General features: G+C 42.7%; 2 protein-coding genes across 3 annotated transcripts in view; one reads left to right on the top strand and one right to left on the bottom strand.

Annotated features, from left to right (window-relative positions):
* Positions 1-18,031, bottom strand: part of aars1 (alanyl-tRNA synthetase 1) — a 73,785-nt gene extending 55,754 nt beyond the window's left edge. Inside the window, exons 1-6 of one of the 2 annotated variants that reach the window (XM_056281337.1) lie at positions 17,965-18,031; positions 14,910-15,063; positions 12,582-12,770; positions 11,847-11,992; positions 4,958-5,149; positions 2,911-3,055 (exon numbers count right to left, since the gene is read on the bottom strand). In XM_056281337.1, the coding sequence (XP_056137312.1) occupies positions 2,911-3,055; positions 4,958-5,149; positions 11,847-11,992; positions 12,582-12,770; positions 14,910-15,053 (816 nt within the window). In that variant the 5' untranslated portion in view covers positions 15,054-15,063; positions 17,965-18,031. The remainder of the gene's footprint in view (positions 1-2,910; positions 3,056-4,957; positions 5,150-11,846; positions 11,993-12,581; positions 12,771-14,909; positions 15,064-17,964) is intronic. The other variant, XM_056281338.1, reaches the window with a different exon arrangement.
* A 502-nt stretch (positions 18,032-18,533) lies between these two features.
* exosc6 (exosome component 6) lies at positions 18,534-20,377 on the top strand. Its single transcript, XM_056282205.1, has 2 exons — positions 18,534-18,931; positions 19,659-20,377. Exons 1-2 carry the CDS (start codon positions 18,654-18,656, stop codon positions 20,203-20,205), a joined length of 825 nt encoding a protein of 274 aa, XP_056138180.1. The 5' UTR covers positions 18,534-18,653; the 3' UTR covers positions 20,206-20,377.
* Positions 20,378-21,509: the final 1,132 nt, after the last annotated feature.

A 21,509-nucleotide genomic window follows, 5' to 3' on the forward strand; every position in this document is an offset into this window, starting at 1 on the left:
TTCCATCTAGAGTGCTCCGCTCTCAAAATACAGGGCTCCTGTGTACCCAAAGTTAAAAAGAAGTCAGCTGGTGGCAGGGCCTTTTCCTATCAGGCCCCGTTCTCGTGGAATAACCTGCCTGCTGCCATCAGACAATCAGTCTGAGTCCTCTAAATTCAAACTTAAAAGTAATCTTTTGCCTTAACCTACAATTAGTTGCCTTTAAATTGAGTACTTCATGACCTGTACTACATGGCAGGTCGGCTTGTGTCTCAATGAATTCACCAAGCACAGTTCTGCCGACAAGATTATGAAGTATAGATTATTGACTATTGCAACTGTTCTCTTCTCGCATGTCTTTTCTCTCTCTCTGAATGATGTCTTCTCCTTTCTCTTCTCCCATGTATGTGATTGGTGTAAAATGAGTCTCCTCCGTGTGCACGTATAGTCTGTCCTCCTCTCAGGTGTCCATGGTGATGGTGGTTGCCACCTGGACGCTTGTTGGCATCCTCCTCATCACATTTTTGTAGCTCATAATTCCATATAACTGTTGTTATCCTGTTTCAATGTTATACCCTTCCCTCTCTCCAATGTGTGACAAATTTCTTTTCTTGTCTCTTCTCCCATGTATGTGAATGATGTGATGTGAGTCTCCCCTGTATGCATGTGTAGTCTGTCCTCCTTTCAGGTCTACATGGTGATGGTGGTCACAAGGCTGTACCATTGACATCTAGACACTGCTTGGTGTTCTCCTCATCATATTCTTCATCCATCCATCCATTACCCGAACCGCTTATCCTGCTCTCAGGGATGCTGCAGCCTATCTCAGCAGTCATTGGGTGGCGGGCAGGGAGACACCCTGGACAGGCCGCCAGGCCATCACACAGGGATATTCTTCATATATCTTTCTGTTATCTTCTTTCAATGTTGTAGTCTTTAAATTGTGTTTTATTCTGTACACACAACATCCATTCTCTCCCACGTCTGTCCGTCTTGGGAGAGAGATCCCTCTGTTGCTCTCCTTGAGATTTTCTCCGTTAAAAGTTTTTTTTTTTTAGGGAGTTGTTCCTTATCTGATGCAAGGGTCTAAGGACAGGAGGTTGTATTCTATAAAGCCCATTGAGGCAAATTCGTAATTTTTAATAATGGGCAACACAAATAAAATGGACTTGAAGAAAGATGTAATATAGAGTGTGTTCCAGAGTGTGTGAGGCAGACGCTAGCAGTGTGTATGTGAATGTGATATGTCCACCTATGTGTACCTCAAGTTTTCACCTGTGAGTGCATGGGATTAGTCCCCATAAATTCTGGTATCTGAGATCCGTGACTTATCATAGTGCCTCCAAGCAGCAGCCAACCACAGGCTACAAAGTTTTAAAGACACCCCACGACCAAGTAGAGGCAAATTTGTAAATTGTGATATTGGGCTATACAAATAAAATTGACTTGACTTGACAATAAGAAAGACTGGGCAAAAATTCATGGGAGAGTTGCAAGAAGCAAACCACTGCTAACTAAGAGAACATTACTGCTCATCTCACATTTGTAAAAAAAAAAGAAAAAAAGAAGCACATTGACGACCCCCCCCCAAGCCTTTTGGGATAATGTTCTGTGGTTAGACGAGTGAAAAGTGGAACTTTATTTGGCAGACACAGCACCTGCTAAGGCATAAAGCAAACAGCATTTCACAATAGGAACATCATACCAACAGTCAAACATGGTGGTGGTCGTGTGATGGTGTGGGGATGCTTTGCTGCCTCGGGGCCTGGAAGACTTGCTATTATTAAAGGAACCATGAATTCTGCTCTACTAGAAAATTCTGAAGGAGAATGTCCAGTCATCAGTCCTTAATCTAAAGCTGAAGCGTAATTGGGTTATGCTGCAGGACGATGATCCAAAACATAAGAGTAAGTCCACCTCAGCATGGCTCAAAAGAAACAAAATTAAGGTTTTGGCGTGGCCTAGTTTAAGTCCCAACTTTAAACCCATTGTGGCAAGACCTTAAATGAGCAGTTCATGCTCAAAAACCCCTCCAATGTCACTGAATAACAGCAATTCTGCTAAGAAGAGTGGGCCAAAATTCCTCCACAACAATATGAAATAAAAGACTGATCTCCAATTATAGGTAGCATTTAGTTGCAGTTGTTGCTGCACAGCCTATTATTAAGTTAAGGAGGGCAACTACTTTTTCACATGGGTGATATGGGTGTTATGTAACTTTCCCCTTCAATAAGTGAAATGATCATTCAAGTTAAAAGCTTTTTGTGTTTTCTCGGGTTCTCCTTGTCTCATATTACATTTTGTATAGCGATCTGAAACTATTCAGTGTGACAAATATGTAAAAATAGAGGAAATCAGGGAGGGGGCAAATAATTTTTCACAGCAATTTACCAATTTAATAAAACTGTATTGGCTCCGGGGTGTCCGAGTAGTGTAGCGGTCTATTCTGTTGCCTACCAACATGGGGAAGGCGGTTCGAATCCCCGTGTTACCTCCGGCTTGGTCGGGCGTCCCTACAGACACAATTGGCCGTGTCTTCGGGTGGGAAGCCGGATATGGGTATGTGTCCTGGTCGCTGCACTAGCGCCTCCTCTGGTCGGTCGGGGCGCCTGTTCGGGGGGGAGGGGGAACATGGGGGGAAATAGCGTGATCCTTCCACGCGCTACGTCCCCCTGGTGAAACGCCTTACTGTCAGGTGAAAAGAAGCGGCTGGCGACTCCACATGTATCGGAGGAGGCATGTGGTAGTCTGCAGCCCTCCCCGGATATGCAGAGGGAGTGGAGCAGCGACCGGAACAGTTCGGAAGAGTGGCGTAAATGGCCAAATACAATTTGGGAGAAAAAGGGGGGGGGGGGAAATTGTATTGGCTGACAGGACAGACTCTCTCCACAATCACACATTTAAACATTCACACCTGGGAAGGTTCTTTACCTTCTGAATAGCTTCAAAGTATGGAAGGAAGAGGTCAGTATCATAGTTTGACATCTTGTTCTGCAGTACGGATACCAGACGTTCCATACCCATGCCTGTGTCAATACTCTTTTTGGGCAGGGGCTTCAGCTCTGTCTCTGACTCTCTGAAATAGAGGAGCAGAAAGAGGATAATCTTTACAACAGTGCAGAATTATTAGGGTGGAAAAGGTGACACGGTGTGTGTGCCCTGGTTTTTTTTATCTCAATGGGGACCAAATGTCCCCATTAGGATTGAAAAACCTGAAACCACCTACCATGTGGGGACATTTTTTGAGTCGCCATGAGGAAAAGGGTATATTTTAAGGTTAGGACTTGGGTTTAGTGTTAAGGTTAGGGTAAGGGTTAAGGTTAGGCATGTGGTTGTGCAGACCGGTCGCCTCCTCTTTACGTGTCTATGGACACGCTTCTGCAAGTCACTTATACACGTGTTCATTGACACGTATCTCACAGATGCCGCTAGGGGCGCCCTGTAGCCTACTAGGTCTGTCATGACCATGGTCATGACGCAATAGAATGTCAAAAATATTGAACAAAGATGGCGGAGCGATGCGAAGCGAATGTTCTTAATATGCGAGTCGTAGCTAAATTTGCTATCTTCAAATTATTTTTTGAAGCAGATATGTACCACATTATTGAACTAACGTTATATGTATGGTGTTTACAATTCAGGAAACTCCGCAACCCATAGAGAAAGAATTCACGTCTGCTCAATTTGGCTGGCTGGAAGAGTAACGTTAGCTAGCTAGGCTAATATTTAGCTAGCATGACCGGTAACTAGCTAGCTATCTAGCTAACGTTAGCAATGTCTTCATGAACATTTGTATTATATAGCTAGGCTAGCCATTTGGTGATAAATATTGTTATACTAGTTAGTTATCTAATTGTATTTGATGATCATTAGTGTACTGTACGTTAGATGGTTTCATCTGCACTAGCCCAGGGCTAACGTTAGTCTCTCTCGGTCCGGTGTTGGACGAGCTAGCTAACGCTCTCGAGTCTAGCTAACGTTAGAGGGGCGAGTTTGTAATCCGGTAAAATGGTGCGCAAATCTAGCTATGGGGCAACAGCCAATTCTATAAAAAGGATGTCTAAATTAACATTTTACTTAAATATGTATTAGATGTAACATTACCTTGTGTGGTGGAGAAATTGTGGTGAATCCCGACCGATACAGCTCTGCCTAGACCTAGAAGACAGGATTGCGCCCCCAGTGGCCAGAAAACGGGATTGCGGCCCCAGTGGCAACTAATACGTGTCCATATACACGTATTTCGCTCTCGCAAAAACGTACGTATTGTGATGTAGTGTTGAGTTGTGGGGGTTAAGATTAGGGCTAAGGGCTAGGGAATGAATGAAGTCAATGAAGGGTCACCACATGTATAGAGACAAAGTTGTATGTGTGTGTGTGTGTAGGCTTTATTGAGATTTTGTTTGTATATGTGGATTAATAAACATTTTACTGTCTTCTATAATGTTCCCTGGAAACCAAGTCAGATTTACTTAGGTAGTGGGGGCACAAAGGAAGATATTCAAATGTATGAGAAAATGAGAAAAAACAGACTAATAGAAGCAAGTTTTAAACAGATTAATTTTTAGGGACATCAAAAGCCAGTGAACCCCTAAATAGGGGTGGGACCAATAATTTGCACCAAACCAGCTCAATTTCCCTATTTACCCCACATTCATCATGAGAGAGGGACCAGTTACCCTGTGTTCAATGAGAGCGTGAGACCTAATTAGTTAAATCATGATTCTGTATGACACATGGTTGCCCATGGTAGCCTTAAAACAACAGACAACTTGAGGGGACACAGAGAATCTGCTTAATCAAAACATAATTGCTTGCCTACTGGGTGTGTACCTGTCACTGTGCGTAAATGCATTTTAAACATTTGTAAATTACCTGCTGAAACGGTTGCATGCCAGGTTATTATTACCATTTTATAGCCTGCCCTGACCTGAGACCATTTCTGTGTCTCTATGGGGTATATATATAAGCCTGTTACCTGTTGAACTGAATGAACACCAGGTTCCAGATCTCCAGGACATTGGGGTCATCCATGTTTACCAGGTGAGAAGCATCTCTCCCACCAATGCGGTCATAGTGGATTTCACTGCAGGGACCGCAGGGGCCAGTGTCCCCCATCTCCCAGAAGTTATCTTTCATACTGCCTGGTAAGACACGAGCCTCCTCCATCCTGAGAGAGAGGGAAAGAAAGAAAGACAAAGACACCAAGCCAGAGTGTGAAACAATCGGAGAGATACTTAAATGGAAGTCACCAATCAAGTCAAAATGAAAAAGATGAACAATGCAAAGATATTAAACATTTTGAACACATAGGGACACAGCAGCACAGGTGCTTGCTTATGTATGCGTACACATGCACACGCGTGCGCGCGCACACACACACACACACACACACACACACACACAGATATAAAGAAAAACAGAACAGACACACAAACAAACAAGTTGGTCAAGTGTCAATGCAGGTCAGGGCAGGTGACAAGAGAGGTTGACAAATGTGTTAGTGTTTATTCCTGTGTCAATAAGTGAGACAAAAAGAAAAGGAATCTTACAAAAACGAGTCGTCTTTCAGGCTGTTTTTATAGGTTGTAAGTTGGCTCTATGGGGTTTAGGGCAGAGAACTGACTGACTTCCCATAGGAATAATCTCATAACATTGTGTAATTGGCTCAGCACGAGGCAGAGACTATAGATAGTAACCACTCATTCAGAACTTTTCCGACGCACGTTTGAGGATTAAGTGAAAAGCCACCTGCTAAAGACTCATTAAGGAATGCAATTTGTTATCAGGGACTCCCCCTGGATGATACTGAACAAAAATACCATATATACACACAGTGTCTGATGTTTACATGGAAGTTGCTTCCAAAGTAGGCATTAGTGTTGTCACGATACCAAAATTTTGTCTTTGATACCAATACCAAGTTTAGTGTCACGATACTCGATACCAAAACAATACTTGACCTGAAATGATACTGATTCAATACTCGATACCTAATAGATAAGAAACAGAATGTCCACAAGGGTTGATCACATTTCTGAATTCACAGTTTGTTAACAACTTTGTAACAATGTGAGATTGTTGGAAAAGTCCAAAAGAAACTTGTTTTTCACTGAAAAACATTGATTTAGTGTCAAATGTTCAGAACACTTTCAACTTGTAAGGGAAGGTCCGATGTTTACCTCAATTTCAATGGTAAAGAAAATAATAGCCACATGAAACCTCTACATCTCTCATTGGAGTGAATGGAGTCTGTGCCTGCTCTAGTCTCCTAAGGTGGAAGGGCAGTAAGCCCGCCAATGCCACACCTTGTGTAGCTCACGTGGCATAATACAGGCAGTGAGAAGGACCTGGTTAGTCTCCTTTAGAAATGTTTCTGGTGTAAGTTAGGGCCTTTGGAGCAATGGCCGTTTGTACTCGGGATAACGGGCTGTAGGACAAATGGCCTTTCGGTCCAATGGGACATTTTTTGGACTATTGGGGTTTCGGAATTATGAGCCATCGGAACAATGGCATGGCAGCACATGTAGCTAGTAGCCCTATGCTATTTAACCATTTTTAAAAACATCAAAATAAGACCCCCGAATAACTGTAGCTTAATACATCTGTCGTTTTGGAACTCACATTTTCTAATATGCTTCTCATGCTATTTACGACACAGAGTAGGCCTGACATTGATACGCTACGTACCTCATATAATTTAGCAGCTCATCACCATCCTACCAGCTGGCTAGCCAGCTAGCTTATTCGGTAACCTGTTGTGTTTTGTACTCCTTGGAGAGGTCTTGATGTCTGTCACTGAGGTGCTTGACGAGGTTTGAAGTGTTTCTTCCTTTGCATGACACTGTTTTATTGCACCTTTTGCACACAAGCTTCATTAGGTCAGCGTTGGCTCTGTAGGCAAATTAGTCCCACAGTAGACTTCGGCAGCTCGTTAACCAGTACAGGGCGTGGAGGTATTATTTTTAATTCTGAAGATGACATGCTGTTGTTTTCAGTTGTAGACATGTTGAGGCAGAGGCACTGGTTCTCTCTCTCTCCCTCTCTCTATCGAGGTTGAGGCTCATGTTGTATCAACGATGATGAATGCACAGGTGCATGTCCCCTGACCATAGACCGTACACGTGCCTGACTTGGCTACCTTGCTAGTACTGCTACCTAGTTGAGAGTCAAATTATACATTTCATCCTCTCGTTCACTTTCACTGGAGACACATTTGACCTATAAGTACCGAAAGTTGGGAAATTATACACTACCGTTCAAAAGTTTGGGATCACCCAAACAATTTCGTGTTTTCCATGAAAAGTCACACTTATTCACCACCATATGTTGTGAAATGAATAGAAAATAGAGTCAAGACATTGACAAGGTTAGAAATAATGATTTGTATTTGAAATAAGATTTTTTTTACATCAAACTTTGCTTTCGTCAAAGAATCCTCCATTTGCAGCAATTACAGCATTGCAGACCTTTGGCATTCTAGCTGTTAATTTGTTGAGGTAATCTGGAGAAATTGCACCCCACGCTTCCAGAAGCAGCTCCCACAAGTTGGATTGGTTGGATGGGCACTTCTTTGAGCAGATTGAGTTTCTGGAGCATCACATTTGTGGGGTCAATTAAACGCTCAAAATGGCCAGAAAAAGAGAACTTTCATCTGAAACTCGACAGTCTATTCTTGTTCTTAGAAATGAAGGCTATTCCATGTGAGAAATTGCTAAGAAATTGAAGATTTCCTACACCGGTGTGTACTACTCCCTTCAGAGGACAGCACAAACAGGCTCTAACAGGTACTATTTAATGAAGATGCCAGTTGGGGACCTGTGAGGCGTCTGTTTCTCAAACTAGAGACTCTAATGTACTTATCTTCTTGCTCAGTTGTGCAACGCGGCCTCCCACTTCTTTTTCTACTCTGGTTAGAGCCTGTTTGTGCTGTCCTCTGAAGGGAGTAGTACACACCGGTGTAGGAAATCTTCAATTTCTTAGCAATTTCTCGCATGGAATAGCCTTCATTTCTAAGAACAAGAATAGACTGTCGAGTTTCAGATGAAAGTTCTCTTTTTCTGGCCATTTTGAGCGTTTAATTGACCCCACAAATGTGATGCTCCAGAAACTCAATCTGCTCAAAGAAGTGCCCATCCAACCAATCCAACTTGTGGGAGCTGCTTCTGGAAGCGTGGGGTGCAATTTCTCCAGATTACCTCAACAAATTAACAGCTAGAATGCCAAAGGTCTGCAATGCTGTAATTGCTGCAAATGGAGGATTCTTTGACGAAAGCAAAGTTTGATGTAAAAAAAATCTTATTTCAAATACAAATCATTATTTCTAACCTTGTCAATGTCTTGACTCTATTTTCTATTCATTTCACAACATATGGTGGTGAATAAGTGTGACTTTTCATGGAAAACACGAAATTGTTTGGGTGATCCCAAACTTTTGAACGGTAGTGTAATACCGAACCGTTTTTAACAAAAAAGTATTGAAAAAGTACCTAAATTTCGGTAAACCACGCAACACTAGTAGGCATATTCATTTTTGGTAGTGTAATGCACCAAAGGCTCTGAGCAAATAAATCTGGCATTTCTTCTCTCTTTCATCTCTCTCATCTTCAGCCACTTTTCCGGGATCGGGTTGCGTTGGCAGCAAGCTAAATAGGGCACTCCAGACGTCTCTCTCCCCAGCAATGCCCTCCAGCTCCTCCTGGGGGATCCCAAGGCGTTCCCAGGCCAGATTGGACATGTAGTCCCTCCAGCGCATTCCGGGTCTACCCTGAGGTCTCCTCCCAGTTGGTTGTGCCTGGTAAACCTCCAAAGGAAGGCGCCCAGGAGGCATCCTAATAAGATGGCCGAACCATCTCAACTGGCTCCTTTCAATGCGAAGGAGCAGCGGCTCTACTCCAAGCTCCCTCTGGATGTCCGACCTCCTCACCCAATCACTAAGGCTGAGCCCAGACACCCTACAGAGGAAACTCATTTCAGCCGCTTGTATCCGCGATCTCACCCTTTCGGTCACTACCCAAAGGTCATGACCATAGGTGAGGATTGGAACAAAGATTGACTGGTAAATTGAGAGCTTTGCCTCCTGGCTCAGCTCCTTCTTCGCCACAACGGTCCAGTACAATGTCCGCATTATTGCTGATGCTGCACCAATGCCTCCCACTCCATCCTACCCTCACTCATGAACAAGACCCCAAGACTTGAACTCCTTCATTTGAGGCAACAACTCATCCCCAACCCGGAGGGAGCAATCCACCATTTTCCGGTAGAGAACCATGGCCTCAGACTTGGAGGTGCTGACTCTCATCCCGGCCATTTCACACTCAGCTGCAAACCGCCCCAGTGCGTGCCGGAGGTCACGTTCTGATGAAGCCAACAAAACCACATCATCTGCGAAGAGCAGAGATGCAATTCTGAGGTTCCCAAAACGGACACACTCCTCACCTTGGCTGCGCCTTGAGATCCTGTTCATGAATATCACAAACAGAATCGGAGACAAGGGACCACCTTGGTGGAGTCCGACACCCACCGAAAACGTGTTTGACTTTGTGCCAAGAATGCAGACACAGCTCTCAATTTTGTTATACAAGGACCGGACAGCTTGTAGCAACTGCCCCGGTACCCCATACTCCCGCAGTACCCCCCACAGAGTGCCCCGAGGTACACGGTCTTAAGTCTTCTCCAAGTCCACAAAACACATGTAGACTGGCTGGTCAAACTCCCATGCCCCCCTCAGCACCTCCGCAAGGGTAAAGAGTTGGTCCGTTGTTCCACGGCCAGGACGGAATCCGCATTGTTCCTCCTGGATCTGAGGTTCGACAATCAGTCGGAGCCTCCTTTCGAGCACCCTAGAGTAGACGTTTCCAGGGAGGCTGAGCAATGTGATGTCCCGATAATTGGAGCACACCCTCCGGTACCCCTTTTTGAATATGGGAACCACCACCCCAGTCTGCCACTCCAGAGGTACTGTCCCTGACCTCCACATGACACTGAAGAGGCATGTCAACCAAGACAGCCCAACGCCCAGAGCCTTCAGCATCTCAGGGTGAATCTCATCCACACCCGGCACCTTGCCACCGAGGAGCTTTTTAACTACCTCGGAGACCTCTGCCAGGGATATGGGTGGGGCTTCCCCTGAGTCTTCAGACTCTACCTCCTCCACTGAGGATGTGTTAGTCGGGTTCAGGAGCTCCTCAAAGTGTTCTTTCCACCGCTCGACAAAATCCCCAGTCTGGGTCAACAGTTCCCCTCCCCGGCTGAACACAGCCTGAGTAAAGCCCTGCTTCCTCTTCCCGAGTCGCCGGATGGTTTGCCAGAACTTCCTTGAGGCCAACAGAAAGTCCTTCTCCATAGCCTCGCCGAACTCCTCCCACACCCGAGTTTTTGCTTTCGTGACCGCTGAAGCAGCAGCCCTTCTGGCCTCCCGGTACCTGTCTGCTGCTTCAGGAGACCCCTGGGCCAACCAAGTCCGAAAGGCCTCCTTCTTCATTTCTTCTCAATGACATTTTCAAATACTAACGATTAAGTGCTGGCAAGCACCGAAATCCATCCATCCATTATCCAAACCGCTTATCCTGCTCAGGGTTGCGATGAATGGAAGCAGCGATTTCAACTGATTTTGATTTGAACTGTTTGAAATATTCAATAAATAGCCATAAATAGTTCATCTGTGTGTGTTTCCTTAACTTATTTAAAAATCACAAATATAAGATGTGTTTCATTAGAAAAATGTATCCTAGCAGTTCAGCATATTTATAGTACAGACCTTGTCAGAGAACTGAGAGGGCAGGATAAAAATAATAATAAGAAAAACAAAAACAATAATAATCGTTCATTAATCGTAATCAAGGTAAAAGTTTGAAATAATCGTGATATTGATTTGAAGTCATATCGCCCAGCCCTACTTAGTACCAAAGAATATAGAAATAAAAAGTTTATCCCCAGTTAACCAGTTACCTTACATTTGTCACTCATCAGTTGAGTCAAGTAACTTCAGTCATTCATTCATTCATTGGCTCCAATCCAGACAGGGACCTCAACGATGGAATAAATAAGATATGATCTTTCTAATCCAAACACTCCAATGTAATTGGCGATGGCCAACAATGACTTTGCCCAGATGGCAAATATAATTGCAGACTGGATGAATATACTAGCTCAGTGCGTGCAAACAACTGTGGACACACGCGACCATTTCCTGCTCGAAGTCTCCATCTTATCCTTTGAACCGCGCCATAGTTAAAGCATACAGAATAGGTTGAACTAACACAGGACAGTGTCTTTATGCATGCTCAATAATCCAGGTAAGGAAATCACAGAAAGAAGAATCAGTTCATATGGACAGAATGTTTTGTGGGAGAAACATTTCATCACTCGTCCAAGTGATTTCATCAGTCTCAACTGACTGCAGGTATCCCCCCAACTTTACTCCCCCAACTGAGCCGTTTATAAGGCTGGGTGATACCTGCAGTCAGTTGAGACTGACAAGGTCACTTGGATGAGTGATGTTACATATGTTTCTCCCACAAAACATTGTGTCCAGATGAACTGATTCACCTTTCTGTAACACAGGACACAGGTGGGTGAATCTAACCGGGTGAGAAGTGGAATGAGTATCAAGTTGGTGTGTATGTACATAAGACGGAATAGCTGATGGCGGCCAATGGCAAAATCCCAGGAATCGCCACAAGTTACATTTGAGAAGAATATTAATGTTCTCTCAGTGTCATTAAAACGCAAACACACAGACAACACAAAACACCAATCTGCAGATTTCCAAAAGAGTGCAACTAGCCAAAAAAATAAATTAGCATAAATAACAATGACATGAAACTTCTGTCCCTGATATGCATTTACTCTGTATCTATACTCACCCCAAGTCGATCCAGATTTGTTTGCACTCCAGGTCAGGCTCCAGGCCTGCCTCGGGACTGCCTCCAAAGTAGGTAACGTACAGGCGCTCAATGGGAATACCAAACTCCTTGGTCAGCAGTTCCAAGGCCATTTCACATGCCAGATGCTGCACCATGGAAAGACAAAGGGAGGAGAGATTTGAAAGAAAAGGAAAGTGTACGAAAATAGGAGTTCAGAAAAAAAAAAGAAGACAAGATCAGAAAAAAAGACAGGATCAACAGAGGGGTTAACATGCTGAGTCTATACTTTTAACCATCACACCCCTTTTTTGAGAAATCATTGTGTCTGTATTCTTCAATAACCAGTCTACACAACCTTCAGCCCAATTAACCTGAGGAGGAAAAACACCTGTAAAATGCTGGAAAAGAACTATTGTCCTCACAATTGTTTATGATGTTCAAACACAGAAACGTTGTACAGTCCCACAGCACATTGGCGGGCAATGGGTATAGATCTTGTAAATTAGAGTGAAGCATTGTAGGACTTGTGCAGCAAAAGTGTGACAATTCATAATTAAAATCCTTACAAACTATACACCTTTTGCTTCTTTTTATCAATGCAGCTCAATAAAAAAAAATGTATAGTTTGCTGGAAAGCATTTTCCTAAATGCTACAGAGTATGACAGCTGGATGGTACACATGTAGGGGAGTGAAGTGCCCGTCATCTTAATCAGGCAAAACAGTCAACATTGTACCTTGAAGTAGTCCCCGAAGGACCATGACCCCAGCATCTCAAAGAAGGTGTGGTGGTAAACATCTTTCCCCACGTCATCCAGATCATTGTGTTTGCCTCCTGCACGGATACACTTCTGCGTGTTGGCAGCACGACGGAGCCTGGCCATGGGGTGAGATGGGTCGATGGTGTTGAGGAAGATGGGCTTGAACTGAGGAGGAAAGAAAGAGAGAAGCAGGATAGGATATGTAAATGGATGAACTGTAATTTAATGGACAGGGTCGCCTCTTTAGGATGTTTCAATATAATTCTAATAGAAATGGACTTGACTTTGGAGAGGGAGGCAGATATATAGGGAAAATGAAAAGAAATTTTAGAGGAAACTCAATAGCATTGCAGTTTTTAAAGTGTTAGCGGGGTTGGAATTTGGTGTCTTATACTTCTGAAAGTTGTGACGATGATACAGGCAACAAGACACTTCCAAAAACTGCTTTTTTCCCCCTCCTGCTTTTCTTTTTGAGCGAAAGAAGATATTTTAAAATATTTGTTTTGAACAAAGCTTACTATGCATTTCCTTTGTGTTTGTAATAGGCCTGCATGATAGGACAATGTAACGGAACATTGACAATATTTGGCATACATCATGGTCTTGATCCTTTGCAAGCGATAGTTGTCCTGTAATATGGGTAATAAGCCATTAATGGACAGTGAAAGTAGGCTATTTCGAGCAGTTTGTGAGCATGCACAATGTACATATAGGCTGCTTTCCACAACTGCCACCGATGGCATGATGTGCAGTTAATGGATCTGAAATGCATAACTGAACAACCAATCTACGTATAAATTAGAAAGAAATTTGTCTGATTTGCCCTGTTCCTCAATATCTCTTTGCTTAAGGGAGACAGAGTGAATAACAGCCATGCCAAACTCTTCAATGTGCTTGCACACATATTTGAATGAGATAATTTTGGTCAATGCAGGCTAAAATATCTGTGATGTATTGAGTCATCACTGTCGTCAATCATTTGTGAAAGACGCAGACTGAAAAAAAAAGTGAGTGTGGAGCGCCTCTGTAGCTGAAAGGTTACAGCGCATGCGACATGGCCACCTGGTCGCAATTGACCCTTCTCTAAGTCACGCCCCCAAAACAGACTGGCCAGTCAAAGTGCAGCATAGGACAGGCTCCGATAGAGGTCCGACACTTTTATGGTGGTGCTCCATTGACTCCGATGCAAAAGTTTCAGATTTTCTTCATTTTCGAGCTGGTTTTGTGGACTTTTAGCTAGTTATGGTTAAACGTTGTGCCTGGGGCACTTGTAACAGTGACACTCGTTACCCAGAGAGGTTTGAAGGAGATGTACGTTTTTTCCCTTTCCAAGACCAGAATCAAACCCTGAAAAGTGTAGGCTGTGGATAACGCTATGTAGACGCCCTCAAATCCAGTTGAACTCCTTAAAGATATATAAGCGCAGCTTTGTCTGCTCCAAGGTAAGTAATTACTTTTATTAACCGTAAAATAATGTTAAAGCTTGATGGACTTAGCAACAGTAACTAAGGGGGGTGGGCCTTAGCGAAGGTTGACTTGTCACTGGTTCGATTCCAGCTGGCGCCCTTTGTTGCATGTCACACCCCTCTCTGTCTCCCATATTTTCTGTCTGCCTCCACTGTCGCTATCTAATAAAAATGCCAAAAAAAAAAGAAGGTGTGTTAGACTTTGAAAAAGATGACTTCTGGGGTGGACCCAGAAGAATCAGACAATGTGGCCTTAAGACAGGCCCTGTCCTTAGATTGACCAATAAGATGCTCTGTGCTTGTTCAGGAGCTGTTCAATTCCACCATTACTGCTGAAAATCATTCAGTGACTAAAACAATACAATTAATCTAGCCTAATTGTTATGATATTACGTGGCGTGGAGTTGAGGACATTAGGTGACACATCGTTTAGTCCAAAAAACAAAAAAAACAAAAAATTACAGCAGCATAGATAGCACTGATAAAGCAGAACAGATATGAGGAATGCTGATGTGTTGGTACATGGGACCTTAGGTTTTGACCTTTATAATGGTTAAGTTCACATTAACTAGATAAGGTCTACCTCATCTAATACAACACTAAAATGAAAGTAAGACCAAGTCTAGACTGGCATCTGGCTAAACAATACTAAGCTAATGTTAATCTTTGGGTGTTCACAAACATTTTCTGACCATCCAAAACAAGCTCATTTTCTTGTGACAACCAATAGCATGTCAGCATTTGCCTGGGCCTGGTAAGGGACACAGTACACATCTAAAGTATGAAGTTTCAAAGGCAATGATACATAAGAGAGAGAAATTAAGCACTGTTATTATACCTGGTTCATGCCAGCATTGGCAAATAGCAGTGTCGGGTCATCCAGTGGGATGGTGGATGAGGAGTGGACATACTGGTGCTCATGGTGACGGAAGAAGTTAATAAACTTCTCACGGATCTCAGTTGCACTCAACGAAGAGTCCATTCTGAATACACTAGAGAAACGCACGCACGCACGCACATGCACGCACGCACACGCACACACAACCCATTAAGTATGGTTAAGAAGGTGGCTCATGGACATTTAATGAAATAAATAAGCCCTATGAAATTCTTCTGGGTCCCCGACTTTCTTCTGAAATGGCAACACGAGCCATAAGCATGTATACTGGTAATACAGTAAACAGCATGGTAATGGAAAAACATAAGCTCGAGCACACATTTTAATCCAATTCATCACAGCTGGGCCTATAGCACAGAAAACACAATAATTCCATTTGACAATCAGTTCAGGCTCTCATGAGACTTTACATCAGCACCACCTTAAGGCTGTCACAGAACAGTGAATCAGTTCATCTGGACACAACGTTTAGTGGGAGAACTGTTTCATCACTCATCCAAGTGACCTCACCAGTCTCAACTCACTTCAGGTATCCCCCAACCTTATAAACAGCACATCTGCATAATGACCAAAACTAACGATTGGTTTCATATACATATAGGCATGACCACCAACTACAGTTTCAACGGCCATGTGTACTATTCACAGAGGATTGGGGAATAGTATGATCAAAATCAGGATCAGAATCATGTTTATTGGCCTTGTATGTTTGCACATACATGGAATTTGACTCCGGTTTCGTGGCTCTCTCAGTGTACGTAACATAGAACAACAACACTTCAAGACAACAATTTTCAGATATATACACAAGGATCAACTTATACAGGCGAAATAAGAGGTGATAAAGTGCAATGGTGCAGAGAATATATCAGAGATATAAGTTGGCGATGAAAGTTTTGTTCTTTTCCTTTAGTATTCCCTAAGCCTATACATAGTCAACAGTCAGTTAGCATGTCATAACTTGTGTAGACAAGGAAGACACTGTTTTCTCTCATCCTTTCAAGCCTCCTATGCCTCCTAGCTCCAACCTTTCATTACAACTCAAACAACACCAGGAAACGTGAGGCAGGTAGATTTGGATTAAGCTTTAAAGCGACATCGTGTGATTTTTTAAAATTTATTTATTTATTTATATTAAATATATTTGGATCAGGACTGTGCACAAGACATTGAGACCTCTGGCTCTTAAATCCACTGCTATTGCATTAAAAGGTCTGGTGCAACATGCAAGGGTAGTACTGTCACGATACCAACGAATGTGAGGTGATGGTTTCTTCATGCACAGCAAATGACGCTCGCTGCGAGGCATAAAAATGAAAGCAGCATTTTAGATGTTTTTTTTTCTTTTCTCTACAGACTACTTGCAGAGCCAATTCGTGGCTTGTTGGTGGTAGAGGTTGCAGCAAAATACATGTTCTCCATTTCTGAAAAAAAAAAACATCTAAAATGCCACATTCATTTTTATGCCTCGCAGCGAGCATCTCAAGTGCGTGAAGAAATGAAGCACCTCATTCACTGGTATCATGACAATACTTCCCATGCTTGTCGCACCATACTATTTGAGGTAATAGGAGTGGAATTACAAGGTCTATTAAAGCAGCAGAGGCCTCAATTTGTTGTGTACACATTCCAGATTTTAATAAATTAACAAAGAAAATTACAGTGTCCCCGAGACCCTCATATAGATATTTATTTTATATTAAGAAACATATTTGGGTGAAGATTCATTAGATTTTCCTATTCAAAGAAAAAAAAACTTAAACATGTTGCAGCCATCCTTGAATCTATGCAGATGGAAATGCTACATGTTGATTCCAGGTTCATGAGGCTTTTACATTTAAAAAATACCTTCTGACAGGTGAGAAAATCCTTAATTATAATTTGTTAACTGAGGGCAGTCAGCCCAAACAAACTGTGTGCCATCAATTAAAAGGTAGTAGTACCATACTCATCCCATGAGTAAAATCACTGGGAATCTAGCTGAGAGGGGAAAGCCCACAGCTGGTATTACAATCTCTCTTGGAACAGCAAATGGACAGAAAACAGCCTCTGTCCCAATCCTGACTACGGCAGCACCTCATTAGCAACCATGGGAAAGGGTGACTTTGGTGCTCTGTAGAATTCACTTCAAATAACTTTATATCTCCATCGTTATACTTGTGTAATCCATTTTCAAAGTTTCATCAAAAGAGTATGAATAAAGGACCTGAAACCCTCAGGGTCCTCAAGAGAGCCAACGTGGTGTTCCAGGAATAGGCAGGTAACTGTCTGAATCTCTGAAACACAGCAACAGTGCTCAGGACACTTTTGACAGTTAACGGGACACTTTGACTGTGAATATAAGCACAAAAATGGATGAGCCGACTAAGAAATGTAAGTCACAAAATCAGTAACCATGACCAGTGAATGAGCTTTGTTTTGTCTCTTGATTGCAATGTAAAGTCTTGGTTCAATGGTCTATGTTTGGGTGAAAGCTGGTTCATTTCAAATATGGACGGGACAATTCATGATCATAGCAAGCATGTCAATAGTCAGTTTGTGATTATACGCTTAATTATTTATTCAGTGGCTAAAATTAAGATTCTCATAGAAGCATTTCAATTTCTGCTGTAGAATGATATTGTAGCGAATTCGGGAGACAACTGTGGTTGCGTTGTCTCCCGAATTCGCTACAATATGAAGGAAAATAATTGAAAATTGCCACCTGTTCAGAACCATTATTCCGAAATTGCACCTTCATATGGGAATTATATGTTCGCTACTGGTTGATCAGCTGATCGGTTAAGGCTGTATTGTTAATTGCTAACGCTGGGTAAAGTGCAGCATAGGCTGATGCGTTAGCTATAGTGAGTTAGCATACCAAGGTAACTCGGCCAATTCATTCAGGGAGGGATGTGTCAGCGAAAAGCTATTACAAATAACTATTTCTCCTCTAATGTATAGTAACAACAGACACTATTTGATTCTTTCACAAATTATCAAATGATCTACTCACAGGGGTTGCTATTAATGCAGAAAGCTTCAAGTACTGCTTCCACACACCGCTTTGCCCACGCTGGTGCAATCACAAGGAAATGGCAACGAGACGACACGCCCACAACAGCCCGTCATTGGACTAAACGGACCAGTTGGTCGGTGACTCTCAATTATCGTTGGATAAAATGCCTTGTCAATCTAGCCGGGCCGCCACCTCACTTGCACGAACTGGCTTGGTTTGGCTGATGCAACGAAAAAGACAGTGATGTCACTTTGTGACTGATGCAATTGGATTAAATGTATAGATAAGATTTAGCAGAAAAATCTTTTTTCATCATGTTTTGTGTGCAACAACTATACAGGGTTACGCTAAACGTCTTAATTAAGTTTAAAATTGCCCATTCACTATAAACAGCGCTAAAACGTTTGTGCATGTATTTCACCAAATAAAATAAAGTACGCTGAGTATTTGCTTAGTGTAAACAAACTGTTGACATTATTACAGCAATTTTGGATTTTTAAGTCTTGAAAATTCTTGCAACACGAGCTATAAACACAAGTCAATTGTGTCAGTTCAAACGGAAACATGTTGCTGCGTGCTTTGTTTCACAGGGAAGAATTTCTGGATGAACACCCCTAGAAAACCCGTGGGGACTATACCGTATCCGTAGGGTCTTGGCGCTGAAACCCAGGTGAGGTTATTTCACGATGCCGATTGACACTAGAAGGGTTCGGGGGCCAGAAGTGTCACAAAGTCTGTCTTTATTCATCCGCGATCCTGCGACCACCCTGCCCTCGGATGGCACCAGAGAGGACGGTAGGAAGCGGGATCAAGTTGACGTGCGCCCCATTTTCGTCCGGTGTGGACTGGTCAGTCAGGCCAAGGGATCGGCCTACATTGAGGCTGGAAACACGAAGCTCATGTGCTCTGTCTACGGACCAAGAGAAATTGAGCGAAAAGACGAGACCGACATGAAATACGGAAGGTACTAAAATGTATTAATTGTAATCCGGGCCTCTGGTTACCTGCCATGAGTTTGATAGGGCAGAACTATGATTCAATATTATCGTTTATCATCTTTCAGTGTATTCTATCGGGATGAAACATATTGATACTTACTGACTGATATTGTCATAGAAATACATACTTTTGTTGTATAAAATGATGTTAATGAGAAGATGTTGTCATAGAAATACAAATTTTGTTGCATAAAATGATGTTAATGAGAATTTATGATTTGATATTTTCACAAAATGAGGTCTGAAATAATTGAAAATTTGTTTTTGTTTGATTTTAATATATAGAGCAGCTCAGTGTGATGAACCTCAGTTCATCACAATTCTTAAATATCATATGTGGGGAATTTGTCTAATTCTAATACTTGCTACATTTTAATAATATACATTTTAGACATGAAAACATTGTTGGTGCTATGTGTTAAATATTTAAGCCTCCCTTAAGTTTATGATGCCTGCCAAATGTCAGCACCCTGCTTCTCAAAAGGCTTGGCTTGTATGGATCAACCAGAGCAAACCAGATCTAAAATCCCCTATGATAGTTGTGATAATATGTCCACATTGCTCAGCACTAGTTGCAGTATATATTACCTGTCTTGATAACTGAGCGTGTGTCACACATTGGCAATGCGACCTACTTTTTATTAATAATCAAAAACAACAAAGCTTTCTCTGTTTTTTTCCCCATGGTTCAAGATTGACTACCGACATGCGGTTTGCTCCCTTCTCTTGCCCAGAGAGACGCTCCTGGATCCAGGGGAGTGAGGAGAAAGACCTCTCACTGATGTTGCTCGAGAGTCTTCAGCCAGCTGTGTGCCTTCACAAATATCCCCGTTCACAGATAGAAGTTAATGTGATGGTTCTCGAGAACAGTGGTTCTGTTGTAGCCCACGCTGTCACATGTGCTTCCCTTGCGCTAGCAGATGCAGGGATTGAGATGTATGACCTGGTACTTGGTTGTTCCATCCAACAGGATGGTAACTCTTATTTGATCGACCCCACCTACTTGGAAGAACAAAAACGCTGCTCTGGCAGTGGGGAGAACCAGGGTGGTCTAATGGTTTCATTCCTTCCCAGCTTGAACCAGTTATCTGGGATGCAGTCTGTTGGGGAGATGGCTGAGGAGACTTTAACAGCTGGGGTTAGGACCTGCATTGAGGGATGCTATAAACTGTACCCCGTCATCCAGAAGTCCCTTGCAAAGGCTGTGCGCAGGGAAACCCCTCTTCCATCAGAGAGCTGAAAAATTGAGACAGAGTTTCATATCATATTTTTGTAAGTTCCTTGATGACAGTATGAATGCTTATGCTTAATCTTTTTACTTGTAATCTTATAGGAACATTAACTGGGTTAATTTAAGTGTATTTTTTTCAATAAACATTAAAATGGTATCAAAACTAATTTCAGAAGGAAATATTACATTTGTGTGCTGACACTTCCAAATAACTTGACGTTGAGAAAGAAAATGCAATGTAAACTCATTGATGCAAAGGGCAAATGGAGGAAGAAATGGGTGCACAGGATAACCTTGTCGACATAGGTGAAAAATAGTGAAATAATAAAGATGAACTAAGGGGGACCTCTAGAGGCAACTAAAGCTTGAGCAGGGACTCACAGTAGATGGGTTATTTATATACTGTGCACAATGCTCACAATTCCCTCCTTGAACGGCTTGTTTAAAAGAGGTATATCTCCATGTGTCAGTGTTCTTGCCTGCAAGCTTTTTGAAGGGTTGGAAATGTTCATATAGTCTATAGCCCATGGTTCATTAGATCCATCCAGGCGATATTTTCTTCATTGGACTTCCTTTCGCCACATTTCTTGCACTGTAAAAATAAAAAGACAAAATATTCCCATCAAAACCAGATCTTTCTCAGGTGAATACTGCTGACCCATGACCTTAACTTCATCAGCGCACCTTCACAGCAAGTTGAATCAGTTCATCTGGACACAATGTTTGAGAGAAACATTTCATCACTCATCTAAGTGTTCTCTTCAATCTAAACTGACTGCAGGTATCCCCACACTTACAAACAATAAATTCTTGAAAGAGTGGCCGCTGGCCTGTAGATGGGTGTAGACTGCAGCCCTGGCCTGGCGCGTTAACCCTTCTGTGTTATGCCATCCTCTTGGCCAGCGTCATCAGATTTCCCTGATGTACACGTCAGGCCAGGGCTCCACAGTCTACACCCATCCACAGACCAGTGGCCACTCTTTCAAGGATGAGGATGTGCACATCCTTGATAGGGAGGAACGCTGGTTTGAACGGGGAGACAAGGTAAGATTCCTGCACGAGTCCGTTTTTGAGACCCGCACCCGCACTACCCCCGTAACCCGCACATATAAACCATTACTTCCGCAACCCGACCCGGCCCGTTGATACAAGACCCGCGACCCGAAACCCGAAACATGCAGGCCTAATAATAACCATGTAATCAATTAGTCATGTCGCGGTTTTTCTATAGCCCGGATAACTATGGATGGAGGCGGGGACTTTTAGGTGCGACAAACCGGGCTTCACCACCGTTAGCTGGATAGCTGCGCCAA

Source organism: Lampris incognitus, chromosome 6 (assembly GCF_029633865.1).
Source record: "Lampris incognitus isolate fLamInc1 chromosome 6, fLamInc1.hap2, whole genome shotgun sequence".
Taxonomy (NCBI): domain Eukaryota; kingdom Metazoa; phylum Chordata; class Actinopteri; order Lampriformes; family Lampridae; genus Lampris; species Lampris incognitus.

Excerpts from the sequence above, each read along its gene's own strand:
- exosc6 (XM_056282205.1), top strand. The coding sequence starts at position 18,654 with ATGCCGATTGACACTAGAAGGGTTCGGGGGCCAGAAGTGTCACAAAGT. Across the intron at positions 18,932-19,658 it reads ACCGACATGAAATACGGAAG|ATTGACTACCGACATGCGGT; the intron begins GTACTAAAATGT and ends CCATGGTTCAAG.